Below are 21,184 nucleotides of genomic sequence, written 5' to 3' on the forward strand. Positions count from 1 at the left end.
GAAAGTACAGGGAGTTGTTTACAGCAGAGTCCCATCGATTCTCCTTTTCTGTGGAAGCATTCAAGCAGTAAGACCTGCACAGTCTGTTTGGCACAGTAGCCGCTCTCAGCTGGCCCTGTGCCCTCCTGCTGTTAGTCAGGGCAGAGGATGTGCCAGATCTCAGATTGTAACGGAGCAGAGCCTGCTTGCAAATCTGCTTGTAGTTAGCCTGGGGCCTTTTGGCAGCAGACTACAGCTGATTGATTTAGTTGCAATCCTTTTCCCTTAATATTTTCCATCTGGCCAACAATGACCTATAAAGACAGACACAAAACAGAGTTTGAATTATGAGGAGCGTAATAGTAAAATGCTTCCAAATCTCAGTCTAGAACCTGCACCGATGGATCGCTGCCACTGCGTGGCCGGAGGAAGCTTGTGCTAAAGCACTATTGCAACTGTGCTGATAAGAAAACGCATTGCAGTTCGTAAGTTCAAAGTTATGTGTGTTGCGGTTAAACTTTTCGTGTGTTGCCCTTCTTGCTGTTTATTGATCGGGAGCAGGAAGTGAAGCTCTCGCAGCGTATGCTTCCTCGCATGCTTCTCTTGCTCGTACTGCTGGGGCAAAATCGCACTGCAGTGTCAGGAGCCGTGTGAGAGCAAGAGGTGGTAGAGCAGAGACGAGGAGGACAGGGAAAGGACCGTGAATCTGGAGTTGCTTTAAGGCAAGCAGCAGGTTTGGGGCACTTGCATTCTGATGATGCTAACTAGAAGGTGATGGGTCCCAAGCTCTCAGAGCTGCAGGCATGGATTAATGCCTTCCAGAGGGCTGCTTCCAGGTCTGGGCTATTTGTCAGCTCTTCCAGTTCTGGTCAGAGCAGAATTCTGGCTCTGATTACAGTTTTCTTAAATGCTTATAGTTCTCTCTTCTTTAAAATTTGTATCCTTAAAGAAAATTTGTAAACTTATCTGTGCAGTTCCATGCAGTTCTGTAGTAGTCCTGTCACAGCAGGCTTTTTAATGTGCCAAGTTTACCACCTTCCCTCAGCAATGCTGGGCGATGTCAGGGGTTCGCAGTTTTTTTTCAAAGGTGGCACAGACTTTCACATGTCTTGTTGGTCATAATATTTACAGGAGAATTAGAAACTGATTGAGCTGGGAGAAGGCTCCAGGGTGTGATTTATGTTCACACCAACTACAAGCCTCAGAGGCTGATGAATCCGGCTCTGAGGGTGCATGTTGCACTTCATTAGCTGCAATGAAACCTACTTTAGATTAGGTGATTGTTCTAAGTTAAAGATGTTATAAGCTTGTCTCGCCTGTGGAGTCCAAAGCATAAGGAATCTGTGCTTTATATTTAAACAGTTGACAATTGATTTGCTCTTGTAATATTGCAACTATTCCAAGTCTCAGACATTTAGGACCTAGAACTCTAAATAGTTCCCTGGGAGGAGGGAGGAGGAGAGCTGCGTTGTGATTTGTTTGTTTGTTTGTTTGTTCCTCTGTTTAGTAGAAATTTTTATTTGCTGACTTTGAAAACAATAACAAAATGTGCAGGGACAAGGGAAAGAAACTTCTGCTGTCCTAGACGGAGTGACTCTTTACATTTTCTGAAGTTGTTGACCGTATAACCTAATGCAAGGCTCTTATCCGAGAGTTGCTTCTCTGCTGACAGTCCTTTGTTCTTGTTTCATCTCGGTCTGCTGCTTTTAATAATGGCAGTAGTAAAATTGGGGATCTGAGTTCCTGAAAGTGCAGTCAGAGGCACAAGTATGTTGGCTTTGGAACACTGCTGTAATCAAGCAGAGCTTTCCTGTTGGAAACCTTTTATTACTACATTATCATTATTATTTTTTGAAGTAAAAGTGAAGAGCAAAATTAATAGCATAAGGAATAAGTGCAGAAGGGAGAAATGAATCCTTTTGGTGATTTTAGGAAAGAGTAAAGGTAAAAGGTGCATCACTGATATATGGGCTGAAGAAGAAAGGCAGACCAGTTGGGATTTAGCTGGTGTTTATAATACTCTGTTTATGATTTTTGGTCTTCTTTTGTCCCCTTATGCCTCAAGGTAGTTCTTGCCAAAATAAATAACTTAATAAAAAAAAATCCTGTTGTATAAGATCAGAGATTAGATTTCTGGTGGAAATTAGATTTCAGATGGCACAGTTGCTGTCATGTAGGAGCCCTAGATTGGAACTGGCAATTGATTTAATGGAACAACCTCAAGGTAATTTTTATAGCAGTGATGGGTGCTGTTCGTTCTGAATAGTCCCTCTCGGGGCAACACGTTGTGAGATTGGTGTAGTGAAAGTGTCAGTTCTGTGCTATTGTCTCGCTGTTTTAGTTCTGTTGTTGTTTTGGTGCACCTCTAGGTAAGGTAGAGTTCTGACCCACAGTTTATAGACGTTTTCTTGCAACATTGGAGTTTCTTGACAGAACTTGTGAAAATGTGAAACAAGAACAGTATTTGCTTTCAGAATACACTGAGTAAATACACAATATAAAGTCAGTTATAAGTTGTAACTATTTGAGCTCTCTCAATGCTTATCCTTCTCGGAGAGCCAGGATCCCTTAAAACAAACAACCCCGCCTTCCTTCTCTTCCCTCTGTTCCCAGTGTGGGATGATGCTAATTTAACTGCCTTTTAGTGAATTTAGAGAATAGTGAAGGTGTGTCAAAGGAAGCTTATTGCAGATTTTGCCAAAGCTTTAATCTTGACTGCAAGTGAAAACACCTCTGTAAAATATCAGTGAGAAGGATCACAACAAAAAAATGGCACGTGTTAGTAAAGCGAATGTATTGCTGTGGTGGAATGGGATGAAGCCAAGAATACTGCACACTGGTCCAGCTAGTTCATTGGTCTTGCCCACTGACCAGAAACCAGTTTTACTTAATTAGGGCTTCAGGTCACACCTTCGTTAGTTGCTGAACAACTGTAACAGAAGTAATTAAATCATGTCACTTTTTATTACCTTTGGCGCTGGCTGACTGGCTTGGAAACTTCAATTTTAAGGCTAAACCCAAATGAGTTAGTGCAGCACCTTGGGGAAAGCCCACTTCCTCAACATCAAAAAGGCAGGGAGGAAGTAGTTAAAGTAGAAGGTGGATAGATCTCTTCCACAAATGGATCACTTTTGGGTTGCTGTCTGAAGGCTCACAAAATGCATCCATCAGGAGTGGGACCGTCCTGAACTTGCTGACAGATGTCTACAACGTTCCCCCAATGAGATTACATGGTGACTTCCTCCTTCAAAAATCGAGATGTAGCAGAAACCCTCGGGTTATGCTGTGGTAACTGGAGAAGCAGGGGCTGTTCCGAGAGATGGAACTGCTGGGAAAAGCTGCCTGACTTGACTTCTGCATATTGTTTCAATAGAAAATGTGATTCAGCCACACTGTAATAATAGTAGAAGGGCTTTGTATGGCTTCGTACAGGCAGTGTTCCCTGGATTGTGCATGGATCTGAAAGAAAAACCTGAGTTTGTAAACCTGGTTGCTTATGAATGAGCTTGATAAGGAACAAGGCTTCTGGAGCTCTCTACAGCAGCGTGCTGTACTACGTGGTGCGCCTGCTGATAGGGAGCACTTTTGATTTATAACAAGTTCATAATTCTTCTGAAATTTCAGCTGAAACTTAGTACTAGAGGGCATAGCTCAACAAGCACATCTGATTGGAGTCTGTAATGAAAAGGAGCTGTTTCTCTGGTCGAGCAAAAAGGGTTAATTTGCATTGGGATGAAAAGACTGTTAAGGATCTACTATTTCAACCTGTGATAGACTTACCAGTAGTCTTTGATCCCCAAATGAAATGTGATGGATTTCAACTGATGCCAGATGTCTCAAACCTAGCGGGATCTCTGATTGTCTGCCACATTCAGAATTCTCTCCTCCAGCACTTTCATGTGTGCTTTTAAACGTGGTTTGAGAAGAGATTCCTTGACAAGCTAAGCCTTTGGAATCCTGTCTCTGTATTGTCACTTCAGGGGGGATCTTTAGGCTATGCTCATGCTAACACAATCCAACCTACATTTTTGAGCCTCCTGTGCCAAATGGCTCTAATTACTTCTTAACCAATTTTTTTTTTTTTTTTGAAGTCTGGGGAACTTAGTACCAGTATCGTCTGTAACTCTTCTCTGTTTAAGGCTTCTCTGCCCTCTTGTTGTTTGTTGATTAGAGATTTTATCCTGGCCAAGTAAAACTGTCGTTCAGTGTATTGCTGTTGGTATCAAGTGGAACATCATTGCTGCCTCTAACTTTAACAAGACTCCCTTGTTGCATTTCAGAAATCTTACCAACTGTCGAGCACTCGCGTATACCCATCTTCTCATGGAGGGTGCTTTATGGGTATCCTTTGCCTGTGATTTTACTGAGCATAATTGTCAGTGTTTGCCTTGTAAATGCAAACAAACTTTTTTCTTGATGTACCTTCTATTTCCTGTCGCTACTTCAGTCCTTTGCTCTTGAACATGCTTGAGATGTTTGTTTCTTGGTCCTAAACTCTTCAGAAAAGGAACAAGAGACCTTATGATTGTGTTTGGGAGGGTTTTTTTAGTAAATAAGAAATTAAATAAACTTTTTTTTTAATAATACACTTGATCTTTCAGAGTTAATCATCCTAGCATGTCAAATGCGAGAAGGAAGCTGCACCTGGTCAGACATGCTTATACTAGCTGGGTGCAGTAAGAACTGCAGGCTTCTACTCCATAAAAGCCTTGTGTAGCGGGGATTGTGCTGTTGTAAAGCTGATCAAATCGCATAGTTCTGTCCTTCTGTTGTCAGCCTGTGCTCCAGGCTCTAGAGATGTATGTACTCTCCAAAATCTGCTCACAGTTCTGCATTTTGTGTCAGCAGACCCTAGATTCTGTCTTTTAAATTAATTCCGTTCTCTTTTCTCTGTGTGGACTGACTGAAGAAATATCACTTGGCAAGTTTTCCCAGTGGTGTGAAAAACTTGTGTGTTAGAAGTTAAAAATCTTTGATTTTTAAAAAGAACTGATCAACCAGAGGGGAAACAAAGTCCACAACCATCTCCCAGACCTTAAAGATACTTCTGAAATAAGTTAAACACAAATACTCTTAAGACACTTCCTTAAATTTTGTGTTGATAGGTAATTCACAAGAAAAAAGCTTCACTACTGAAGATGCTTCAGATGTTGTATGTTCTGAATTATGCCTGTATCTGTGGGCCTGGGATGTGCAGTTTCTTTGTACAGAATCTAGGATGCTAGTGCTGGACCTGTAAGACACAAAGTGTGGTATTTCTATATTCCAGTCTGAAGTGTAATGCTCCAGGTTCTTAAAACACAGATTCTTTTTGTATAAATTGTTTTTCAGTGCAAGTCTAAGGCACGTTTCTCATTTGAAAAGCTGTTTCTTTTTCAGACTGCAAAATTACATTGTTTTCTTCTGTCTGCAAGTGCTCCTGCGAGAAGCAGGGCAGCTCTGTGTGCTGGGTTGATAGAAGCTTCAGGATGTTGCATACTGTAATGCTAAAGTTCTTCTGAATTCGTTTTATTTACATGAATTCCACAGTGCAGCTGCACTGGACTTTTTTTTTCTCCCCTCAAGGTTTTAGAGTGACCACAAAGAATCCAAGAAAGGGTGACAGCCTTGTCAAACCCAGACTTAAGTTCTATTTGCCGTGTCCCAATTAGATGTTAGCACACTAACAAAAGACCCCTGCAATGGTTATCTCAAGCTCCCCGCACTTTTTAGCTTGACTAAAATGTAAAATTGTTACATCATAAATCTCTTTGCTTCAGTTTTCTGGCTTCGTGCTGCTGAAGGGATGTATTCAGCTCCTTTGAGCTGTCCTTTGTGAGCGATGCTGCTGCTGCGTTTCAAGAGCCACTGTAGCCGCTTGGGGAGCGGTTGGGTTCAATAGTGCTATTTAGTGAACTTGGGAGTCTTTGTGCAAGGCAGGCTTGCTGTAACTGCTTGTACTTGGTCACACTGGGCAGAAAAACAGGAAAGGGAATGTTTTAATTGACTTTTATTATTAACAGACAGTGGCAAGTCACCAAAGTAAGCACTTGCTATTGACAATTATACAGTATTAAGACACTCTGTAGGACAAGATGTGAAAGTTCTGTGTGAGCCAGTTCTGTGGGGTTAAATACTTCTAAAATATGTATGTGAGTCACGTGTTTAAGCTACAGGACTTTTAACTGGCTCTCGTGGAATCATGGAAAGATCACTCATGGGTGACAATCAAAGGGCAGTTTATACAAAGTTGGGGAAGATGCAGAAAAGGAAGAAATCCCATGAAAGCCAAAAAAGGAAAGGATTCAATGGCCTTCTGCCATGGCAGAGGCACTTACAATAGCTTGGGGTCTAATGCAGAGACAAAACTTTGTAATAAAGAAAGGCCATTGGCTGCTCCTCTGGAAGGTGAGCCTGCACCTCATCAGCATGCACAGATGTTGCTATGGAGATCCGTGGGTATGTGTGTGTGTGTAAGCTTACAAGTATGAGAACGTGTCAAAAGACTGAGTCTAGAAGAGAGAATAATGATGTACTGAGTTCCGTAAGGTGTAGGGGAAGATATTGGAACATAGCAATGGCTGAAGTGGGAGTTTAGCCTACGGAGGTTCCCAAATGAGCCCAGAGACACCCTGGTTGTTTCAAATGCATTTTGTAAAAATGCTGGAAAAACGGAGTGGGAGAAGGAAAGGGAGGTGGAGAAAACAAAAATTAATATTTCTGCAAGGAAAATAATAGGGATATGAAGACTCATCTCTCTTGAGGGGAGAAAAAGGATTATTTTTAAAATATGTAGTTAAGTCATTCCACATAGTCTTAGCTCTTAAAAATTTAAGATGTAATTTAAAAATACTTTAAAAGGGAAATTCACATTTTTATTCACATTTTGAATGAAGAGAAGGAAAAATTGTTTTGATGGCTGTACTTTTGCTATTTAAAACTGTGTCTGCATAAACCCACTGGAGATCATGGTGACTGGCAAACAGAACTTCATTCACCGCCATAATCTGCAGTCACCATGGTTAACTTAAAGAACATGATTGCTGGCACTAGCAATTGTGTCTGGGAAGAGTATCACTAGTTACCAGCTGCAGGAGGATGGAAAGAAGCAGTACAGGTTTTAAGTATAAATTGCAGTGTAAGTTATCTTTAAATGCAAGAAGTTTTGAGATAACTAGTCTCCAAGAAACTGTAGTAAATTTTGATACCTTTTCTGTATTCATTTTCTTTCTAACATGGTGGTGGTGGGATTATCCTTGGAGGTGCCCTCCGAGTTCTGTCTGTGAGGATCTGTTGCTCGTCTGCAGGTACTGACAAGTACCTTGAGTCAGAAAATGTATGTTCTGCTTCACCAGGAACATTCAGTAGGTGAATACATTAAATTAATAATAGTAGTAGTAGTAATAATAATAATAAAGTCCATCTTTTTTCAGTTTGCTGAATTTTACTTGAGATTTCAGTCTGATATGTTACTGTCCTAAGGGTTTTGAGTTTGGAACAGTGACGTTGTATGGAGTGGATGTAGAGAATGAGGTGCACGTACACCCACTGCCACCAGTCACGCGCACCCTGAGCGTGACCATGCAAGCACGGGCATTTCTCTCAATAGACCAGCCCATTGGCGTGTAAGAACCTGCTGTGATTTCGTAGTGATTGCACTGCCACAACTAAGGACCAGTCAGAACTGAAGCACCGGTGTGTGTTTCTGATGCCTGCACAAGTCGTGCTGGAGTAAGAAATGCTTGGCCTGAGTTTCCTCTTCCTTTGTCCTTTTCCTTTTGACACTTTGTCAGTCACGAGTATTTCCGGTGAAGTTAGTGAGGTTGCATACTATGGTTTATGTAAGAGCTAAGGCCATTATTGACAGAATTAACTGTTCTAGACCACTGTGGATGATTGTACTGAGCCAAAGGTCAAGATAGAGGAACCCCTCGAATCCAGTCCTGGCTGATACAGCCTGATTTTGTGAGCCTGTTACCACTGAGAAGTATCCATCTGTAAAATGGAAACGACTGTTCTGTTTTGCAAAGGAGATGGCAGTTGGTTATGCTGTTATCAACATATATAGTATGTGTTAGAAATAAATACATGTTAAAAATTCCAATTCTGATCTGTGCGAATGGAAGGAATAAAAGTTAGTGTGCTCGCAACTCAGTCTATTAGGAGATGCTGCAGTTAGTATGTTGAACTTAGACTAGTTACTCAGGCTCATTAATTTTCAATGACAAAGATACATGTAAAAAATGCAGTTCTGCCTATATCTGAAAGTTGTTTAGTACTCTGTAGAAATTGTATGAACCAATAATAACCTCCATCTTTTGTGAATTACTTGTCTTTGTAGAGGAAACCAAAGATTCTCCAGGTACCTTTCCAGAAGGATTTGCTTTGCTTTTTCATGGTGTCAGCACACCAGTAGAATGGGATGCTGGAGCTGTCAATGTTGAAAATTAGTTTTCTAAACAGTTGCTATGGTAATTAGCAAATCCTCATACATCATTTTAAAAGGCACCCCTTGCCACTGGGGTTTGCTGCTGCTACACTGGACCATGTAGCATTTTTGCTGCCAAAGCTCTCAGTACACCTTCAAACTCTGTGGTGCTCCATGGGAGTTTATTTTGATGAGTTCAGCTTTCACAGTTATCTCACAAACTTCATTGACTTCACTGGAGATTCACCTTTCTAACAGTGAGTGGAATTCCTAGTTCCAGACTGTGTTCACCTGTTTGCCCAGCCTCTCTTTGCACTTGACCTTGGATGTACGTGGTATTTGTAAGATAGCTACGTGATCTGGAGTGATGCATGCTGTAACTTATGACTCTCCTTCATTTTAATGAGCACTCAGAAAATATCAAAAGAAATGATAATGGTGAAATTTTCAGATTTCAAACAAAGCATATTTATTATCAGACCCTTTATTCATTAGTAAGGCTTCAGAATTGGATAAGAAGCAGCTGTTTTTTCCTGAGGAAGGCATCTTCTACTTGATAAGAAATCCTCTGGGTGCCAGTGTAGTTAGTTATGTTGCTTAAAGATATTCCCTCTTTGCTGATCTTGGAGGTGTTGCTTTTTTTTTTTTTTTTTTTACTGTTGACAATTCCATTTGTCTTTACATCTGGGCAATCACTGTCTTGGGTTTGTGTATGCTCTCTTGGCTTCTGTGTTTGCTGGAAGGCAATCTTTAGATTCCGATGGAGATAAAACAGTAGATCTTGTATGTTCGTGCAGCTTGAAGTCCCATAACTTATCATCAGTGAGCCCTTCGTTGACCACGGGGCAGTAGCCGGAGCACTGTACTGAAGCTATGGAGCGTGATCCTGCATCTTCCAGTCAGTGAAAGCGTTTTTAAAGGGGAGATCTTACCCTCATTTAAAACCCAAACTGGGGTAACGACATGGCAGGCTGGGTACAAGAGCTGCGCAGTGACACAGGCAGTGCCTTCCTGCAGGCTTTGCCACAGGCTGGCATGTGTTTGTGACTGTCGATACCAAAAACCTTATTTCCAAAATTGCCGATGGCAGACAGGAAGGGAGAGGGCTTGGACTGTCCCTGATGTCACTGGCCATTTAACATCATGAGTGAAGTTGTATTGAGTCATCTCTTGCTGCGCGTTTCTTGCTGGGGAATGACAGTACGGGCACGTGTGTGTCCATGTGTGGTTTGTGTGTGGATATAAATGTGGTTGCTTTATTTCAAAAGCTCCAGCTTAATCTCCAGTTCTGGTTGCAGTCCTTTCTGGAGGTCAGAAAACATGACCTCACATGTGCTACTGTGATAGAGCAGTTTTTCCCTTTCATACGTTGAAGCACACAAGTGGATTAATCTGTTGAAAAATTCAAAGCTAAATTGACTAAAGTCCAGCATTGTCATCTGTGTAGCAGCTAATATTGGGTGATGACATTTTCTGCTCAGTGTCACTTTTGAAGTATGGATTGGACTTGTGTGAGCAGCTGCCTGGGGAGCTGGGCCTTCTGCAGCTGCCAGTGCAGCAGTCATCTGAGTCCTCCCGCCTTCCCCACCGCCGTCCGTGGGCTGCGCCATCCCGAGACAGACTGCTCCTTGCAAGTCGAGTCCAGGAACAGTGACCCCCTTCCCACAGGCGCTGCTGGGCTTTGGGATCATGCTCACCACTGCTCCTTCTCTCGTTGCCGCTGTCGCAGCTGGGCTGTTGGTTGCTGGTTTTGTACTGTGGGTTTTGTTTCTTAACTCACAGTTTGGAAATGTTCATGGTTACCAGCTGTGTGCAGCCTGTTGTCTGAAGGTTTGGACCGCCCCTCGTTGCTGTGACACATGGAACTAGCGATGTTTTGTACTTCCAAGGAGCGCACTAAAAAGGTGCTGACATATGAGTTACTGAATAAGGTACTGTGCAGCTTGTGCAGCAGAGTTTGTGCAGACCTCGTGGAGCATAATAAGCAGTTTTCCTGTGCTCGTGCTTGTTTCCCATCAGACTGGCCTGTCTCTGCGCTGAGGCTGCATCGCACGCTGCAGGTTCAGAGGCAAAGCAGAGTGCTAAACCCATCTCTCAACTTGAAAAAGCCTGGTTTGATGAGGCTTCGATTTGATTCTTGTGATTTGTGGCAAATTTATGGTATGTGTGAGGAAACTGAAAACGAGTGTAAACTTAAACCTGAAAATTTCAGATTGCTCTTTTATTTTTGTTTACTCATAACCACAATCTGATTTATGCTGAATGGAGTCTTTGAACTTCAGCTCTCTTGAAGAATTTCTAGTCTGTCGCTTTTTTGATGTTGCTGGAAGGGGGGGCGTGTGTGCGCGCGGGTGCGTGCGCTCGCATGCTATGGTGCTCTGGGCAATTTCACTGCGGAGCGCTTCCCTTCCTTTGTTTAACCTATGACCTGTGAAAACAAGAGTTAATCAAAAGTTCTGAGGTAGCTAAGAGGAAGGGGAAGTGTTTGGTTACAAATTAAATATGAGCAAGTCATAAGCCATAAATCTTCGGTAGTGCTACCAGTTGGGCTGCTTAAGTTGCATGTGGTACAGAAAGTTTTGGTGATAAATTCAACCTCTATTTCTTTGGAGGGGTGTTTAAAGGCTGCCTCAAGGATTTGCTTTTTGTAAGAAAAATCCACATCTTTTCTTTTTTCCTTTTGGCAGAGAGCTAGAAACAAATTCGGATAACTGTATTGCTTGAGTTTTAATTTTTTCAACTTCCAACTGGTCAGAAGTTGGTCTAAGAAAAGCGGAACTGTTTCACTCTTGAGTAGTAAACACATGGAATAAGTGATGAAGTAAAAGGCAGAATAAATTAGTTTCCTTATATATCCAAAGCTTTCAGGATGAGAGAGAACCTGAGTTCTGCAGTGACAAAGGAGGGAGGTGAAAACTGAAGTGAGATTGTCTACATAATTTATGCAATTTTATGGTGGGTTGGTTTGTTTTATCTTGTCTTGCACCTCTCTTGAGCAAGAGTCTCACAGATACCTCTGTGTTGGATTGTGCTCAGGTCTGCTTCAAATATCAGGTAATTTCCTCAACTTCAAAACTGTGAAGCTTCTCTCCTCAAAATGGAAAGTTATTCTTAAAGTAAGAAAAAGAGGTGGCTCTGCCGAGATGATGATCCATCATTTGGAAAACACGGATTAAAATAAGGAGGAGTCACTGTTAAACAAAGGACCACAAGGAAGTTCATTGTAATTCTAGGGAAGAGAAACAAGGCTGTACCTTCCCTTTTGTTGATGTTTTGACATTGTGTGAATATGAGACTTTTATCTGGGCTGTTTTTATTAGAATTGTGGAAGCTATTTTCTAGGTGCTGAGCAAAAGGACTAAAACGGGGTTTGGATGGAGTTTGGGTTTAGCTGTGAACGAAGAGGCCCATGACAGGACAAAGTTAAATCTTTGAAGAAAGAACCCAACCTGACCTTGGTTCAGAGCTCAGCATTGTCCCAGGTGGGGACATGCACCGCTCGCCTGCCGATGCTGGGGCTCTGAACAAAGCACAGCACTGGCAAACTGGAAGCTGAGGTACCTCGGTGCTGTTTGTCGCTTTTACACTGACACATACATTACAAACGCAGTAATATTTTGAGAGTTTCTTGTATTAACTCTGTAAATGTAGTTTTCCAGCAAGTCCCTGAACAATTAAGTAGCACTTTAAAAATGCCTTCCTGAAAGGGGCGTTGGTTTCGTATCATCAGGGAGCGTTCTGCCGCCTTGGCTTCCTGGCTTTTCAAACTCTTTTGATAGATGCCTTGCAAGGATTTGTTTACCGGGTTCTTAATCTCTACTTAGCAGATATGTTTTGAGAGGATTTCGCGTTACTCTTGTAATGGCTTTTAACTCTGCTGAAGTTTATTTAACTAAACAGAAAGAAAGAAACTTATCGTCTAACTAATCCTTCTTGATTGTTTACAGTATAATGCCAAACTTAAATGCTGTTTGAAGTGGTAATTGTCTGTCTTTCTGCTCTATCCTAATACGTAGTTTGTAAAGATGCTCAGAGCCTATTAATTTAAATGATAATTCTGTCATATAGCATGAAAAGTTAAGTTGCTTATCGGTATATTTTGATAAGCTACTTACATTTTACAGTAGCTTTTGCAGGCTTCAAACAGACATTAAGGATGGAGTGCCATTCGCTTTATCTGTCTCATATATAGCTTCTCACTTCATCTATTACAGAAGCTGTACAGTTAGGACCCACGGGGCACTCGATTCTTCATAGTTGTCAGGGTGCAGTCATATTTTATAAAAACTTTAAATCCTGTCTAACTATATCCAGATAGAATCCATTTGCTTCAGAAAGTGTTGGTGATTAAAAGAAGAATCAGTTTGTGCGTCACACAAACCTGCTTTCCTATTCGCTGTAGCTGAGGGGCAATTCCTTCCTGGTTTTTAAAAAGGGATTGAACTAAAGAAGGGTGCCATGAAAACAGGGCCCAAAATCAACCCGAAGCATACTGTAGTGAAAAGTAACATCTTGGCTGTCTGTGATGGTTTATGGATGAATGAAAATGTACTGTAAATGAAAAAGATGTGATTTTTTTCTGCATGTTGGTCCTTTAGTTTTGTTTCTTTACTTCTTATGTAAGTTGAGTGCAAATTTACTGGAATTTTGAAGGGCTGGGCTAAATACAGTGATGGAGTAAGATATGACAACAGGTAAAAACAGAGATATTTGTTATGCGGTTTAAAAACTCCAGTTATTTCAGGATTCAAAGCCAAAACAACTGTCTGCAGTTTACTAGGACCCTCAGCAGCTCTGCTGATGGCCAGTTATTCAGCGTATACTTTGGGAAATACTTAGAATTAAAAATGTTCCACTGTTACCGTACATTTATCTTACAGGTTTAAAACTTCTTTTGGGTTGCGAGTTTGTTGTTTGCAGGGTAAGAAGGAAGGTGAACCCACAGCGCTGACACAAAAGGTCTGATGCGTGTAAAGTGTCGTGTCCAGGATGCATCTCTGTGGTAAAGGCTAGCAATCTTGGCTTTATTATTGAGATTTAGCAAGCTAAATGAATGCTTTTTCTTTTTTTTAGTTACCTCCCGTGGTTTGAAGTCTTTTATAAGCTGCTCAATATCTTGGCAGATTATTCAGCCAAAGGACAGGTATTATTCTAAAGTACTAACCCTGCTTTTCCCTGCCCCAGTATCAAGTGAGGGAGAGAAAACAAGCTGTTTTAAGAAGTGCTTGTATCAGAGATGACCGTGTGAACTACCAGATTGTATGATGCAGTAGTATAGAGGGTCATATCCAGCCACGCTCAAAGCTTGGCAAGTGCCTTTGAAAACTAAATATGCTTTTAAATTATTTTGGGGAAAAGATAACGTCCAGGAATGGGGATCCAGCTGCAGTTAATGGTTTCCCTGCGGTCACCCGTACTGTGCAGGCTTCTTGATGATCTGGACTGCGTAGAGCAGGTCCCTGCAATTCCTGTATTGCAGTGGTTCATAGGTCTGACAACTGTCTGACCCAAGTTTACTTGTCAGGTGAAGTAAGTGTAGAACTAAGGTACTGACGTAAAGTGCTTACTCACATAACATCATCTGACGGGTGTAACTGAGGCTTTGCTTTTAAAGCAAAACAAAGTAAAATTCAGTCTTGAGACAGTGAAAAAATGTGAACTAAGCCATTCAAATTTGCTTCTAGGTTTTTAAGTGACAATTTACAATACAGAGAAATGACATAGATGATTGCAACACTGAGCCTAGTTTCATGTATTTAAAGCATTACAAGTATAATCTTCAGTATCATTCCACAAACATTGCCCTTCCCTCTTGGGTTTAGCTCCTTACCTTACAGAATGCCTACTTACTGTTCCTTTTTTTTTTTTTTTTTTTTTTTTTTTTTTTTTTTTTTTTTTTTTTTTTTTTTTTTTTTTTTTTTCCTTATTCCAGGATAGTCAAAGGAGTGAGCTCCTGGAAACATTTTATAAACTCACCATCCCTGAGCCTGGAACCTCTGTTCATCTTGGAGTGGTAAGTGAAGTGGGAGAGATGTAAACTGAGGTGTTTAATTTTCCTTACATTTCAAAATAGAGGAATGTCAAAAGCAGTTCTCCTCTTCAGAACTTGGTACACGGATGTTGTTTTCCCATGAGGGGACAGAGCTGTGAAATTCCGCTTTTCACATTTGGGGCCCTCTGTTTCCCTTTCCTTAACCTCAGATGTCTTTGAAATGCTGTTCTTTGACTGGAGGAAGATTGTGTATATTCCCCATGGAAATTTCTCACCATATCGTCTGTGACCTGCCAGAGGTCACAGAGCAGCAGCATGACATTTATTGCCCACACTTGTGCAGAACTCCTCGAGGAGTCTGCAAGGGGGACAGGCCTGGAAGGCAAACAGTCCTGTACCTGGCATGGCAGCGTTTTGAGTATTAACTGTTTATCACATTTTCTGATTCCTTTTCCTCTTCTTCCTCCAAGAAAAAACCTCCCACAAAAAAGAATTTATTTCATTTTTATATCTTGTGAGAAAACTAATCAAAGAACATTGAAAGAATAGGCGTGGGATTGATTTTGAATTTAGTCTTTTGGGGTTTTTGTCTTCAAGTTAATTTTTGCAGAACAACCTCATGTTCCAGGCTGTAGTGAAAAATTCCTTGCGATGCGCGCTGCTGCTGTTGCCAATTAGTCATTTAGAGTTCACATGGAAACTAGTGATGTGTGCAGCCACAGTTCTCTTCTCCTTCTCATTTCCTTTACTCCTTTTTCTAAAGTACTTTTTGGCAACAAGCAGCTTACTCTCATCACTTCACCCTGTAATGTCAGTCGACAGGTAGCAGTTGTTTGGCCTTGCGAGGTCACCAGCTGGCAGTGGAAATGTCGCAGTCCTCTGGAGGCGAGCTCTTTTATGAACAGCATTTCTGTTTAAGGGGATGAGCTGTCTCAAAAGGCAACAATCAGTTGGGATATTTCAGTTTTTTCATACCAGTGGTTTCAAGGAATGCTGCCGGTCTCCCCTTGTCTCAGACATTTCATGGGCGATGAAGCAAGAAAGGATATAAAAAAGCAGCCAAGGGATTGTTAGCTGTGGTGTCTTTACACATTTTATTTTGGCTGTTTACAAGCCTGTTCTGGGGTTGGGGTGAGGTTCCTGTACGTGACATATTTGTGTACACTGTTCCTGTATCTCTGCATTGCATTGCATCTTTTCAACCAAACTACACCACTGATAAATCAAAAAGCAAAAAATTTGTGTTTATACATTTAGTGTCTATATTCAGTGTAGTTGTTACACCCGCTTGCTATTTTGGGTTATAGACTGTTCATGAACCACTGAAATGACTGATACACATATACAAGAAAATTGTGCCAATTGTGGAACCATGCCAAGAATGCAGCAGCTTCCAAAGCTTCAGCAAGTGATTAATAAGTAGCCCTAAGACAAATTGTGCAAAGCTTAAATATGATATAAATTGTATACAACATTGATTTACAAAAGCAGTTTGGTCACATTCTGCCCTTTCCCAAAGCTCTGACTGAGAATCGTGAGTCATGCGTGGTCCAACAGGGAACTAGGGGGAACCTGGTCTCTTGGAGAGCAGATGATTAAAAACCCGTAACAATACAACGGATAATGAAATTGCGAGACCAAGATAGTCTTTCAAAATGTGTTTTTTAAGGCATATAAAAGTGACCTAAAACTTCAGTACTATTTTTCAGGTAAGTAGGTATAAAACTTTAGGAAACTTTTCTCGGTAAATTTCCAGAACTTCACCATTGTCTTGAATGGAACGTGCTGACACTGTAAGTCAGAAGGACCTGCTTGCTGCTCTTCCCCCTAGTCCGCCATGCAGCTTGCAGTGGGCTGTGGAAAGATGGCTTGAATTATCGACTGCCTTGGAGTTTCCATGGCATATGTCATACATTGTCTCTGTCAGCATCGCTGAAGAAAAAAAAATATAATACAACTTTTCAGGAGCATTTGATACTTTCTGTCTTAACGCATTTTGTATTGCAAGGTGATCTGAAAATCCAGCTCTTGAAACACGTAAAGAAGTCGTCCTACTGGTAGTTGGTAACAAATGTGTTCTGTCGCTTTTACTTAGCTGAGCAACTGCTATTGCTGCTGTTCCTGACGCGAAGCCGTACGTGTAGATTGCTTTTGACAGTATTGTAATAATCGATGTTTGTTCTCTTTTTAGCACTCTTACTTTACTGTGCCTGACACCAGAGAGCTTCCGAGTATACCTGAAAATGTGAGTACTCCAGAGGACTGCGCACCTCACCATGTGTCTCATGTCAGCAGCAAACTAGATATCGATTGTTACCTCTCTGTGGCCCAGTAATAGACAATATTCTGTTCAATATTGCTAGATGTTGAAGTGAACTTCGGGTGGTTAATTTATAGTAAGTATTGGGCGGAAAACATTGTGTTGCTAACTGCAGATGTGCATGAGTAACGGGCCCTTTGAAGTGCAATGTAACAGCAGAATTTAATATTTACCATTTTAATTAAGAAAAGATACCAAGTGAACAGGAAATGGACAGCATAATTATCTTAACCTGTAAGTCAAGGTGTTTATTTAAAAATATATAAAGTTTTATTATTATCACCAGTCTGTTATTACTTACTGTTAACTTTCCCTGATTTCTTGCTTCTAAGAAGTGAGGAAATTTAAAATATATGTCTCTGGTTTTAGCCTACTCAAGATTTGGAAAGAACAGTGAATTGGTAACTGTGTGTGACAGTGTGGTGATGTTTCAGAGAACAGTGACAGAGATAATTTTTGTGAAGATTTGCTCACTACAATACACCTATGAAAAAGTCAGTGAGGAAATTTAAAATATATGTCTCTGGTTTTAGCCTACTCAAGATTTGGAAAGAACAGTGAATTGGTAACTGTGTGTGACAGTGTGGTGATGTTTCAGAGAACAGTGACACTGTTTGCTCACTACAATACACCTATGAAAAAGTCTTGAAAGTGATCTCAAGGCAGTTTTGTGGTTGCCATTTGAGAAAGTGCCATAAGAGTTATCCTTTACGTAAAGATGCAGGATTGCGATAGAAAGGAATTTATACCAAAACTTTAATTTATATCAAAAGAAGACAAGAATCCATTGCGGTATTTCACCTTTATATCCAACTTGAATCAGGGTCTCTTTTCCTCTCCTGAATCCCAAAGAACTGCTATTTTAAAAGAAACATAGTAATTTCACAAGTCAAGAAGCAGGTTTTTTCCTCAGATTGATGTTCCGTTCTGCCCCTGCTGACCTCACACTGTTTACATAATTTTGTTGTTTTCTTGAGGTGTGAGACACTGAACACAACGTGAACCTGAAACTAAAAACTGAATTTGAAGTAATTGTTGGAACCTACTGGAAGGAGAACATACTGGTTTGAGATGCATTTTATTTGGAAAAAATGTTTCCATACCGTATAGTGGCTTTATTTACTAAAGCGTAGTGGCTACTTAGTCTAGCCAAGAATAGTCATGATAGTATCTTCAGTGGAAGAGTCTGATGATTCTAACATCTCTGTTGTCAGTATTTAGGAAAGACCAAACACCGCTTTGGTACTAGCTTGCCTTGCTGTCAGAATTCAGATGTCATATATCCGTACTGAAAATGTTTTGCATTGCTTCAGGGTGAACATCGAGGGTCTCTGCTGCAACGGTGTATTACTCACTGTAGTTGCTCAGGCAGTCATGCTTTCTGAAAATGGCTTTCTGAAAAAGGCCAGTGTACCTGGTTTCTTTAAGGCCACTTTTCAGTTTTTTAAGCTCATGAAGTCATCTTGTCTGTGTTTCGGCATGCCTCACGCTTCTAGCCAGAGAATAGGTCTGTGGGAAGACAATGCTGGCATTTGCTTCTCTTAAATATCTCTAATATGCTCTTGCTCTGTCTCCTAGCCAAACTTCTGTGTCTGGCATCTCGGTTTTCTTTCTTTCCTGAACATTTGTGGTCTGCCTTAGCACCATGTATCTCAATTTACGGCATGAGAGAAAGAAGGAAAGAAAGAAAAGAGAATCTTCAAAGCATTTCATTTCATCTGTGGATGGTTTACATCGCAAATAACATTTGGGGCTTTTTGTTTCTTGTTGCTCACTTCTCTGTGTTGTAGACTTTTCATACGGACACGTATCCTGTCAGGATATTTAATAGAGGTGCTCGCTTCTCTAAGGTGCTTTCTTTTTGTAGAAATATGATACACTAGAAGTAACTCAAGAGTCAATTCCTGAGTTTTAACCAGCTATTAAACACTGTCCTAATCCAGACATGACGTTACTCATTTATAGGGTTTATATTTCGTGTTCATCTCTTTCATGCTAACCAACTCGAACAATTTTTGTTTGCTAAGCCTCAAATCCTGGAAAGCCAGGAGGGAAGTTTATTCTGCAGGCTGGCAAATTGGAGGGCAGAGAGAAATGTCCTAGTAATGGTAAGAAAACAGTGGCAGGGATTAGAAGTAGATCATCTGCCGTGGGCCTGCTTTAACTGATAAGGAGCAGCTGAGTAACACAGGACATAGTAACGGCTTCAGGAAGTACAGCTGTGTTCAGGCTCTGTTGGTTATGTCTGCTGGTGATGTTCACTTTATATTCAAAGGGATGAGTCAGCTTCCCGAAACATTTGAGCAGGGGACGTGATGAATGCTCGTGAATCAAAGGCTCTTATAAAAGCAGAGGCCTTGGGCCAGAAGGCGTTGGGAGCCCTTTGAAAGCTCAGCCTTCATGGGAGGAGTGCTGAGTGATGCTAAAAAGCGTCCTCTGAATCATGGAGTGGTGCTGATGAGCCTCAGAGGGAGTGAAGCTGGTTTGGTGCAGGTATCCTGTGCTGTGATGTCACTGTGAAGGATGGACGCGTTCAGTGCCTGGGGTGAACCAGGGCACCTCCGCAAACAGAAGTGGAAGAACATTTCGTTCAGCTAACAAATGCACGTGCCCGTATATATATACACACACACGTGTATGTACACACTCAAAAAGTCAGGGCTCGTAAGAAAGAAAAATATTAAAAATCAAATCCATGGCTCTGTTGTTACAGTTGACTCTCTTCTATTTCTCAGGCATTTTGTTTGGTTTTTTTCTAATAAGGATTGTGTCATTTCTTAGGATTTGATCTGTTGATGCAACTTCCATGTAGAATTGCAGCATATTAAACAATGATACAAGGACATTAAATGAGCATAAATCTTCATGGATTTTAATCAATTGCCTTCATTTATTCAAAATTCTACATTACTAATCAGTAATTACATTTTAAACTGTAGTAGTGCCAAACGTTGAAGTTGTGTGTAGTGATTAATGGAGAGCTGCACAGAGCCCTATTTGGAATGTTAACAAACTTCTTGGAATTATCTGACTTTGTGTCAGATCAATATGTTTAATGAGTCACGAAAACATTTAGCTTGGCCACCTTTGTGTTAAGAGCTAAGCACTCCCTTTTTCAAAAGGTTTAAGTTATGTGAAAGACTTGTGAATGCGTTGTGACTTCAGACTTGTAAATGAAGCTGTTCAAGAGCAGGCTAAAATCGGTGAACCCATGTAACTGCGTCTGAGCTTCACTGTGTGCAGAGGAGAGAGCTCATCGGTTTGTTCCTGTGGTGAGAAATTCTCTGTAGTTGGTGGAGGAAGAGAAGTACATGAATATATATGTATTTTTTTTAATCTCAAAAGTCATGCTTATGCATTTAGTGATACGGGGTAACAAATGATCAAATAGATGATTGATCTAGGAATGAACTTTCGAAGGAGCATAAGGGAATTTTATAGCACTCAGTGAGTTTTAAGAGGAGTGGGGATACCTATTCTTGGCTTTAATTTTGAAAATCCCAGTTTTTAGTCCCCCAAGAAAGGTTTAAATCCTAGGAAACAAACTACACAACAATTATACTGCAAATTGGAACGCTTTCATTTGTATTTATTTAACTCATTCATGGTTTTGTCACTTACGAGACATGTCTTTCAAAATACATGTGTAAGTCCCAATTTCATCTTCAAAGATGACAGCTTTCTTATAAATAAAACTTAGAGCTAACACGTGAATTTCCTTAGTATCAATACTTTACCATACCACCCACATGCTTCGCAGGTGTCATTGGCAAGTTTCTGAGAGCAGAGAAACTAAAACCTTATGAATTTTTCCATCTGAAGGTACAAAGCCAGTATTTGCTAGAATAAACTTGATGAAAGAATAATTGCAAATGAAGTCTGCGTGTCTGTTTTCCTCTCACTAGTGGATGCTGCTGCCTTACAAGCACGTCCCTGCACATGCACATCTACATCTTCAGACAGAACGCGGGATTATGTGCTCCTTTTGCCATGGCCCCAATTTGGGTGGCATCAAAGGGAGCTCAGTGCTACTTCAAAATTCTTCTAATTCACACTATTTGCAGTAATTGTGTCGTCACGCGCTGTGTTTTGGCGTCGGGAAAAGATGGGTGAGAGGGGGAAGAAGAGCTGTAGAGAAGACAGCTTATGTTTAGACAAAAATATCATGTTAATCAGCACAGATGGGATGAGAAATACAGGAAAAGTACATGATAGTTTAATAGGTTTTTGGCAAAATGTGTTGGCTTTTTTCTTCTTCTTTGAATATACCTGTCTGTGGCTATAGCTTTTCTGCAACAAAGACCCAAATGATTGTTTTATTTTAACGTGCTTGAGGCTCACCATAATGAGCTTAGTTTTTTTTTTTTTTTAAATCTATCTACATACTGCTACAAAAGTCTCCAAATACAATGCTTAATTTTTCTTCAGTTCTTTCTGTTTGGATGGCAAGCTGCGGAACATATTTTTGCACAGTATGAAGCATCTT

The 21,184-nt window shown here is 40.7% G+C and overlaps 1 protein-coding gene across 1 annotated transcript in view; it reads left to right on the forward strand.

Annotated features, from left to right (window-relative positions):
* Positions 1-7,440: 7,440 nt before the first annotated feature.
* Positions 7,441-21,184, forward strand: part of LOC104495831 (DENN domain-containing protein 1A-like) — a gene marked incomplete at its 5' end in the record, with an annotated part of 111,914 nt that continues 98,170 nt past the window's right edge. The window contains 4 exon segments of the mRNA XM_010138861.1: positions 7,441-7,583; positions 13,460-13,529; positions 14,319-14,399; positions 16,570-16,623. Coding sequence (XP_010137163.1) covers positions 7,441-7,583; positions 13,460-13,529; positions 14,319-14,399; positions 16,570-16,623 — 348 coding nt within the window.

The sequence above is a fragment of the Buceros rhinoceros genome, unplaced genomic scaffold (genome assembly GCF_000710305.1).
Source record: "Buceros rhinoceros silvestris isolate BGI_N320 unplaced genomic scaffold, ASM71030v1 scaffold7296, whole genome shotgun sequence".
Taxonomy (NCBI): domain Eukaryota; kingdom Metazoa; phylum Chordata; class Aves; order Bucerotiformes; family Bucerotidae; genus Buceros; species Buceros rhinoceros.